Genomic DNA, 10,306 nt, shown 5'->3' with positions numbered 1-10,306 from the left:
AATAAAACAGAAGGTGGCGTCATAGTTTCCCGTTACGTCCCGAAGATGACCTGCAGACAAAAGGTAATCAATAAATACATCTGAAATAAACAGAACGACAAATAAATAGATAGATGAATAAATAAATTTTGGTTTAATAACTAGGCACGCACAGAAAAATGTCGAAGAGAAGGACAAAAGATTCCACTTAGAACTGACCGGAGACGCACACACTCTCGAACCCACAAACGCGCGTGCTGGTATAAGCCTACAGTTAGACACTGATAGAAAAGATTTTTAACACCTAATTGACAAAGAAGCAAGGCGTGGTTTTTTTTTGGTTTTTTTTTTGTTTTGTTTTGTTTTTTTTGTTCCCCCCCCCCCCTTCATACCGAATATAAGCCATAGCATAAAAGAAAAAAGATAAAATAAAAAACAAAAACAAAAAAACACCACCTCAGATCGATAGATTTTATCATATTGAAATACACTGTTCATCAGCCTCTATAGAGCACTATAAACCCATATGTTTGTGCAAAGTGAAAGAAACACTCATTGGACACACACACACACACACACACACACACACACATCAATCAGAAACAAACAAGACACTGACCCATAACAGGGAAGAGCAGCATGACAGCCACGCTCTGTGACAGACGGGTGAAGCCAAAGGCAGAAGAGAAGTGCTGCAGAGAGAGGAGGTCGATGACGATGACGGGCATCAGACAGAAGTACAGGCCTTCCAGCACACCGTAGACCACACAGAAGGCCAGCCACACCTCCAGATCATCCGGCATCACAGGCACCAGGAAGAACAGAAGCCCCAGCACGACAAAACCTAGAGCGGTCAGGGTGGTTGGCCTGAGAATCTGTCGGTCAGCGATGACACCACATAGCAAGCGGCCCACAAGACTGCAGGCCCCCCAGATGGCCAAGGCCAGAGCCACCATCTCTTTGTCAACACCCTTCCCCTGCAGCAGAGATGGAAGGAAGACGAAGGCGGCCTGTGATCCCAGAAACCCACCAGCGGCGTAAACCTGTATCAACCAGAACCAGGGGTTTCGCATCAGCTGACCGTCACAGGAAAGCCAAGAACAAAGTGTCTGCCACGAGCCAGAGGGGGCTGTGTCGTCGTTCACGGTGTCATCGGAAAAGGCAGTTTCCTTTGTCCCATCATCTCCAGCAATGATCTGTTCTACTTCTGTCAGTAAAGGTGACACTGTCGGCAAGTGAGGCTGACTGGAAAACATGGATGCAAACTCCACGGTATGCAATACCTGAGACAGTCTGCAGGACGGATCTAGGTCAGCCAGGCTTGTGAGGTCAGTCAGGGTACCATGGCGATTGTGTACATGATGCGTAAACTGCGAATTATTAACAAGATCTTGGGCGCTGGCATATTCTTTCGGTTTCTCTTTTTGTAGCACGGGTAACAACCACCTTTTGCTGCTTGTATTTGTATAACAGTCGTCTCTCGATGTTTCTGCGTTGGAATCTTGTAGAAATCCTTTTCGTTCATCGTACAGATCAGGAATGAGTTTGTTCATCAGCGAGTTAACATTGGAACAAGAAAAAACATCTTCTTGTTTGAAAGCTGGGATAAACAACTGAGATTTCTGTGCAGCAGTCTTTTCCAGCGTGTCACAGCATCGTGTCAAAGAAGGAGTTTCGTTGGATAGACCGGAATCAGCAGACAACGAAGCCGAGTCACTGGCATGCTGGCCCCAGGTCGTGGAGGTTTTGTCACTCAGCAGTGAAGATTCACAGTCACTGGAGGCATCGGACGAATCAGCAACAGCAGGGAGTGGGCGGTAGAGGGCGGAGGTCACACACAGGTTGAGCATCAAACCCCCGAAGATGAGGAAGGCGCCTTGCAGACCGTAGAGGAGAATCAGCTCTGTGGTCAGTATAGGAAGAACCATACTGCCCACACTGCTGCCCACACAGGCCAGGGAGGTGGCCAGTGCCCGCCGTTTCTCGAAGTACTGGCTGAGTAGGACGGTGCCTGGACCGTAGGCCGCCCCGTTGCCAATTCCTGTCACAAACACGACAAAAATGGCCGTTAAAGAATGTTGAACGAAAAACACCACACAATTTGAAAAAAAAGAAAAGAAAAAAAAAGTAAAGTTGCATTGGCTCAGTTTGTGAATGGTTCTGAAGGCCGCCAGGTCAAAAATATAGCTATAGCGCGAAGATAATTGGCTAGCATCAGATGGAAGCAGACATAGCTAGAGGCTTGTCATTGACTCCACAGACAAAATGTCTCCCTGTTGAAAAAATTAATAGTGTTCTTTCAAGTTATTTTGTATGACATTATGAATTAAGGTCATTTATGGACTTTCCAATCATAGTGATTTATTATCTGTGATTATATGTGTCTTATTACCTATGTTGATTCCTGTATAGAATGACTGCAGTGTTGTGTTTATGATAAATATTCCCAGTTAGCTCTGCTTGCAGGCCTTTGCCTAAGAACCCCTTACAAGGAGGTTTGAACATCAGTGATAGACCCCCCTGTCTGGTCACTTCAGAGGGGCACAGACCAGAGAGGTCAAGACAGTAGCCATTGTCCACATACAACCTTCGATGTTACAACGCACAGCCAGTACACTGACCTAGTAAAGGTGATTTGGCTTTGGGGGAGACGGAATTATGGAAAACGTGCCGCTACATTCAATGGTATGTGCCCTCAATAACACAGACATTGCACTAGGTTCGACTAATACTCCTACCTCCACACCCATCCCCACAACAGTTTCGCTGTAGTACAACTCAAAAAGCGCCCTGTCCTCATGAATACCATAACGAACATCAACCTGTGAAAAAAAATGAGACACCCCCCGCCCCCCTACACACACACACACACAACACACACACACCCTTACCATGATGGCTGCAGAAAAACTATTCAAAAAAAAAAAAAGAAAAAAAAAGAAGAAAGGTACCCCATCTGGATGTATGATAGTCAGTGGTGTCCGACTATTATCAACAGAACAGCAGAAAAGGCAACTGCTGCTGCGACTATCTGGGCTAGAATTTGATTAAAGCGGAGAGTGTTGTCCAAGTTACATCCCCGCTCTCTTGGCCAAGAGAGCTTCAGGCTGTCGGCGTTGGGATAATCCACATCAATACCGTAGCGAACATCTGAATAGCATAAAAGAGATAAGAAATAGGAGACCCTTACCAACCAGAACACCCAACGTGAAGACAAGGAATAAGGCTGACTCAGCGAAGTAAGCCAGGAAAATGCCGGCTGAAAACACCAGACCTCCACACACTGCCACCGGACGAGCCCCGACCTTGTCTAGCAAGACGTTGAAAACAAGAAGAGCTGTAACAGACAGAAAGTGATTGGTGAGTAAAATAGTTGTCAGCTTAAAACTCTGTCTGTCTGTCTGTCTGTCTCTCTCTCTCTCACACACACACACACATCATATACACTCAGGCCACATTTCACAAATTCAGTTCATTGTACTACCACCCACCTTCAAACCCTTCCCTAACCCGTAACCCACCACTCCTCCATTCCCCCCTTCCACACTTCCATTATCACTCTTCACGAACAGACGTAAAATCGATGAAAGACAAAACACATGAAACGGTTCCTTTGTGACAGTTGTCCCCAGGTATGATAAAGAAGTATTTAACTGGGTGAATATTTTGGATACCCTAAGACCAGAACAAATTATAATCAGCATGAACTTGTTTTTCATGTATCATACCTCAATCAAGTCGACTTGATCAAAAGTACATAACTGTAATATTTCATGACCAGCGAATGTCTCGCACTGAATCGGCGCCCAGGTAGCTATGCGTCAGAATTGAAAACGAATGTCCGTCCACTGATTCCAATCATATATACAGACCGGGATTTTCACCCCTCCACTCCTTCACTAGACCTTGACTCAGTGGTGTTCTGGGTGCTAGTCCGTCTATCGGATGAAATGATAAACCGAAGTCCCGCGTGATGCACTGATGCACTTAGCGCACGTACAAGAAACCACGGTTACTGACAAAAGGGTTGTCCCTGGTGATTAAAATCCTGTCGACATGTCCACTTTAATAGTGAAACAAATACACATGCAGACAGAAGAAAAAGGTGGCACGGTACTGTGGAGACGCGCTCTTCCCGGAGCCGGAGAGAAGCCTGAACTTCTCTGACACAATGAAATGTAACGAAAGAGCAATACAGTGCAGTACGATACAAATCCACGGAGGCGGCAAATCATACAAATGTGAGAATTTTCTTACAGTACCCGCCCGGACAGGACCTCAGTCACCCCACTGCAGACAGCCACTGAAGGCTCCAGCCCCGCACCCACTCTCACCCCAAGGAACGCTAGACGGACCTACACCGCCGAGACAGGCACCGAGGAGCCCCCACACCCCTCCGCAACTGACCTACATTGGCACCGAATTAAGACCCCAGCCCTGAACAGCATGACCTGAAAAGGGCCTCAGCCAACAGGTGGTAAAACTCCGCTCTACAGAACAGTACCTGTGACACAGCAGACAGCCCCCTGCACCCCCATGATGACGGAAGCGAAGGTGTAGGTCGTGTCAAACGTGTCCACAATGTCCGCGAAGAAGATGCTGAAGGACCGGAAGTAACCCACCACCAGCAGGTTACTCAGGAACACAGCTGTGGAATATGAGAAGACAATCTGTCATCACCAAATACCTCATAATATACACGTTTTTCAGGCCAGCTGCAAAATAAAAAAAAGAAAGTGCAATTATCATCGAAGATGCTTGTCCACCTGTTTTTCATGGTCTGTGTGAGCAGCTCGAGAGCGGCGCCCAACTGCTGACTGAACCAACCAACCCTCCACCAAAAAAAACCCCAACCAACCAACCAACCAAACACAAAAAAAACAACAACAAAAAACAAACAACCCCCCCCCACCCCCAAGAACTGAGAAAGCACACACACACACACACACACACACACACACACACACACACACACACACACACACACACACACACACACACACACACAAGAAAACTAAATAAGAAAGAAACATATTCCACGTTCGTTCACGTTTTTCGGAACATGGACTGTGTTGTTGAAGTCAAATGTTCCATAATCATTTTAAACTGTTACGGCCATGAGGACAGTGAAATCATACCCATTGCGTCTGAGGCTCGACAAATATAGCTGAAGTCAAGTTCAATCAGCCAAGTTTGTCTGTGTGTCTGTGTGTCTGCCTCTCTCTCTCTCTCTCTCTCTCTCTCTCTCTCTCTCTCTCTCTCTAGCTCCTATACACCTACCTGCTGTAACGATCCACGCGTAGCCCTGATCCAGCGATGAACGATCATTATGAAGTAGGCTTCCCATTCTGAAATGAACAATGAAGAAACGGTTTGGAACTGAACCATCAGCTGACTGTCAGTGGTGACAATGCCAACAGAACCACAACAACTGACTGAACACAGTGGACACTGAGCTGCGGCAGCTCTTATTCACAATGCTGAGCACTACGACGCTTGCGGCCACACGCGCTCGCAACTGTTGCACATAGCAACAACTGGACTTACGCACGCACGCACGAACATACGCGCGCGCCCTCAAACACACAGCTTAACGCGCGCGCGCACACACACACACACATGAAAAATACATACGCATGAGTGCACACATATGGGGGAATTCTTCTCTGTCCGCCCCCCACCTCCCTGTTTTTCTCGTCCCACCCCTCATTCCTCCATCCGCCCCTCTGTCTGTCTCTCTGTCTCCCCTCCACCTCTCTCTCTTTCTCTTTCTCTCTCTTTAGTGTAACCAAATGCCTTATCAAGATCTTGAGCCAACATATGGGACGGTGTGTCAAGTTCAAGTTCAGTCAGCCAAGCGCAGTTTCTCAGTTGGATTACCCACCCTCTCTGCTCCCTTTCCCTATGTGTATGAATGCCAACGGCCGAAGAATATGAACTTAACGAGACTCTCTCTCTCTCTCTCTCTCTCTCTCTCTCTCTCTCAGAAGTACGTAGCAGTATATTCTGAACAAACAAGGTCTCGTACGAAACGGGCAGTATTCCATGAGCATGAAACATCTTCATGTACAGCTGACCGTAAGCCCTCGTGCGAGCACGCGCGCGCGCGCCATGTGTGTGTGTGTGTGTGTGTGTTGTTTTTGTTGTTGTTTATTTGTTGTTGCTTTTTTAGTACTCCTCTGGCGGTGGTTCAAACCCCCTTTTACCGTGTAGAGCAGCGGTGTGCCCCATTCGCCCCACAGTGAAGCATGACACAATCAGTCGTTGTTGGAGAGGTGGCGGGGCAGGGGGAAGGTGGGGAGTCAGGGTGGGGGTAAAAAACAAGGTGAGAGAGGGTGGGTGGGTGAGGAGTGTGCATTAGATGAGAGAGAAGGGAGAGTAAAAGGTTGAAATGAAGTAAAAGGTGAGAGATTGGGGTCACAGAGAGAGAGAGAGAGAGAGAGAGAGAGAGAGAGAGAGAGATGCACATTCACTAATAAGGCTTTTATAGAAGTTATACATCATCAAAATAACAAAGACTGGAAAATTAAACCATGAATTAGTCAATCGTTATGACGAATTCATCATCATCGTCGTCGTCGTTTTCGTCATCGTCATGTCGACCCGTGCATTTAGTATCATCATCAGCAACAAGATTATCATTGTCGTCTCTGTCATCATCAATCACCGTAAATTGGCTAATGTTTGGATTCTAAACGAAGACGAAAATAAAAACAGCAGAAGTGTAAAACTTACTTGTGTCAAAGCGTCTTGTCTTTAGCAGACTGAAACAGGTGTTTTTCACTGTGCAAGTCAGCTGACCAAATTAGACTACATCCCGACAGACCCGCAGATTAGTGCACTGTGGTCCTGCCCACCAACCACCACCAACACACACACACACACACACACACACACACACAGAGTAATGGTGGTGGTGGTAGTGGTGGTGGTGCGTGTGTGTGTGTGTGAAGGGTGCATGGTGGTGGTGGTTGTGGTGAGAGAGAGAGAGAGAGAGGGGGGGGGGGTAGGGGGGGGAGACTAAAGGTGCATGAACATGTCAGTTTCTGCGCTGCGTGTGTGACGGTACACAAAACAGTGGCACCATTGAAATCCCGAGCGTGTCTCGGTCACACGCATATAAGACAGATGCAGTGTGATGTCAGCTACCTTGGCAATGAAAACTGTTTCTGGGTCACTGTCTGTTCATGCATGACCGACTTCCTTCTCTCAGCCTCGCACACAGGTGTTCGGGATCAAGAAGGGGAAAGAAATAAAGCGACGGCGATTTTCACCATTCATTCTCACTGACACAGACCACAAAGTAGGTCCGGGTGTCTGATTAGCCAAAGATACTACTGGGAGTTGTTAGTATCAATGGATCAACCCACCTGCAGAGTGTGAATTCGAACCTCACGTCTCAAGAACCGTCAATATGGAAGTCTGTTGATGTCCACATGTATAAAGCCTGCTGTACTCAACATCTTCTTTTCCTCCTCCTCCTCCTCTTCCTTCTCCTCCACCCCCCCCCTCCCCGCCACCCCCCCTCCCCTCTTCTTCCCTCTCTTCCTCCTCCTCCTCCTCCTCTTCATCTTCCTCCTCCCACTCCTCTTCGCCCTCTTCCTCCTCCCCCTCCTCTTTCTCCGCCTCTTCCTCCTCCTCCTTCTCCTAGTCTTCCTCCTTCTTCATCATCATCTTCTCCTTCTTCCCTTAATTTAACTACGTGAAGAGTCAATGGGCGCCGCACAGAACTGTTCACCTGATTCTGCCTGGACTGTCCTGGGTCTCTGCTAATTGTTTTACACTCCAATTCGGCAATGTTGTCAGTCTATCGATGTTGTTGTTTTTCTGTTTGCCTTCCCGTCTCCCATCTGCCAACAGTTCCTAGGAAGATTGTGTAAGCAAGGCCATTGGGTCTTGTTACGTGGACATACCAACGTAGTTATCTTTTTTCTGAACTCAATGCCCAACTGTGAGGTACTGAGTATAAATGCTTGAACGATGGGGGGTCTTCTCAAAATCAGTTTTTGTAAGCTACAACTCCTATAATAATTATGTTCACACTTGTCTCACACGAGGATTTTACAAGTTTGAACTGAGGTTTCTCATCCCACTATTCGGGAAGGCATACTCTCTTTTGAGGGTGTGAACACAATAGGACCGGGTCATTTTCATGTGTGAGCGTTTCTCATTCATCGACTTATATAGGCAGCCATACTCCGTTTTCGGGCGTGCACATACTGGGTACTATCGTTTTCCCATATTCCATCGATCGCTGACACGGATTGCAACATCGTTAATGCGAATATGTTATCTTCTGTAAGCGTATATACATGAAGGCAATCAAAGCATTGGCATGTCAACACATAAATCTGACTACGGAGGTTAGAAAAGCTGACCCACATCCCAGCTTAATACCACCGTGCACTGCCATTGGGATTCGAACCCGGGACCTTCAGATCCAGATCCAACTCTTCTGACAAAAGGATGGGGCAGATTGCAGAAACGGTCAGACACCTAGTCTATTTATAGAATCGCTTAACACAGACAAATCAGCCCGAGTGTGAAGAAGAACAAGGACAAGAAGAACAGAAAGAAAAGTGACAAATACTGAGAAGAAAAAAGAATCTGTATGCACGGCATTTGCCGTGTATCGTCGTTTCCTTAATGATTCTACTTCACCGTAACAAAGCATCTACAGAAATGAAATATATCAGTGTAATTCAAGCACCTGTATCTGAAATAGGTTGGATCCTAAAACTGGAACAGTCATCATAACTAGGTCAGCCAGTCTTAAGAGGGTCACATTCCCCACCCACCCCAATCCCCCCTTTTCTTGAGGTCTTTAACAAGCAGACATAGGCTGAATTCAGTGTAGGGCAAATTTCATGAGTATGGAGAAAACATAATAAAAGAAACGAAAGAAACTTTGTATCTAAAAAAAGATGCATCGACCCCTACCGACGCATGCACGCACGCAAGCACACACACACGCAAGCGCACGCGCACAGAGAGAAAGAGAGGGGGTGGGGAGTGGGAGTGGAGGGGCTGACGGAGAGACTGAGAGGTCGAGTGAGAATGCAAGTGTGCAAAAAAAAAAAAAAAAAAAAAAAAAAAAAAAAAGCACAAGATAATACCAAAGACCCTGTCAGCAAATGTATATAACACGGTCTTTGATTCTAACAACGAGTAACCCATCCACAAATGTTAGTTCAGCCTGCAGTGGTCCGGGAGCCTGACTGTGATGTTACTGTAGCAGAGTTCCCATGCACACCAGCGCGCGCTGCTGCTGTGAGGAGTGAACCCAATCAATATTGCCTGCCTGCACACTAAAACTGGCTGTGCAGTGGGTGGTATGGACAGGCAGGGTCAACGACCGAGCGGACAGTGACAGCGCAAACCCTACCGCTGCACACAGTCTACTTGTGTTGTGCCCATACACACATGCGCGTTGGCTACTACACCCCTCACCTCCCCCAACACACACACACACACACGCACAAGCATACACACACTAACAAACACACAAACACGCGCACGCACGCGCGCGCGCGCGCACACACACACACACACACACTGAGTTGTGCGTGCGCGAGACAGAGAGTGAGAGAAATCGGGATGGAGATGTGGATGGGTAGGGGAGGGCGCGGAGGGCTGGGGGGGGGGGTGAGGGTGGTGAGAGATGGGTGTGGAGAGGAGGTGTGTGTGTGTGTGTGTGTGTCTGTCTGTCTGTGTGCATGTGTGCATGTGTGTGTATACGTTGTTGTGTGTATGTGTGTGTGCGGGCGTGCGGACGTGTGTGTGTGTGTGTGTGTGTGTGTGTGTGTGTGTGTGTGTGTGTGTGCGTGCGTGCGTGCGTAGGTGTGTGTGTATGTGAATGTGTTTGTGTGTGTGTGTGCACGCACACACACACATACATATGCATGCATGCGTGTGTGCATATACACGTGCATGCGCGTGTGTGAAAAAGTGGGGGTATGGAGCGAGGGACAGCCGCGGCAGTGGTCATTTCATAAAAAATTAATGCTTGAAATCTTCCGCTATGCAGTGAAATGATTGATTTAACGTTCCATTTTCAGCAAGATAATAGGCCCACCACACCGAAAGCTGGAATCCAGTAAAGCCAACAAGAACAATGGACCGAACTCGCTCAGTTCGACTGGTATGAGCACGTTTTAGGTGATCTGATGTTCGTTGCTGTTGTTCAAAAGCCTGTCTTCTTTTCAGTCTTTTTCTTTTTCATTTTAAAAAGAATGTATTTCAGTTTGTATATTTCATTTTTATTTTGTTATATCTGTTCTTCTTCTTCTCAGTGATGCCAAGATACGTTGTTGTTTTGTTTTTGTGT

At 47.0% G+C, this 10,306-nt stretch overlaps 1 protein-coding gene across 1 annotated transcript in view; it reads right to left on the bottom strand.

The window, feature by feature from the left end:
• Nucleotides 1-5,342, bottom strand: part of LOC143294133 (uncharacterized) — a 5,447-nt gene extending 105 nt beyond the window's left edge. The window contains exons 1-5 of the mRNA XM_076605563.1: nt 5,260-5,342; nt 4,484-4,627; nt 3,170-3,316; nt 599-2,020; nt 1-80 (exon numbers count right to left, since the gene is read on the bottom strand). The exon at nt 1-80 is cut by the window's left edge and continues 105 nt beyond it. Of these exons, the coding sequence (XP_076461678.1) occupies nt 1-80; nt 599-2,020; nt 3,170-3,316; nt 4,484-4,627; nt 5,260-5,326 (1,860 nt within the window). The 5' untranslated portion in view covers nt 5,327-5,342. The remainder of the gene's footprint in view (nt 81-598; nt 2,021-3,169; nt 3,317-4,483; nt 4,628-5,259) is intronic.
• Nucleotides 5,343-10,306: the final 4,964 nt, after the last annotated feature.

The sequence above is a fragment of the Babylonia areolata genome, chromosome 19, assembly GCF_041734735.1.
Source record: "Babylonia areolata isolate BAREFJ2019XMU chromosome 19, ASM4173473v1, whole genome shotgun sequence".
In the NCBI taxonomy this organism is placed as follows: domain Eukaryota; kingdom Metazoa; phylum Mollusca; class Gastropoda; order Neogastropoda; family Buccinidae; genus Babylonia; species Babylonia areolata.
The sequence above is the reverse complement of the archived record's forward strand: the minus strand, read 5'-3'. Positions and strand labels throughout refer to the sequence as shown.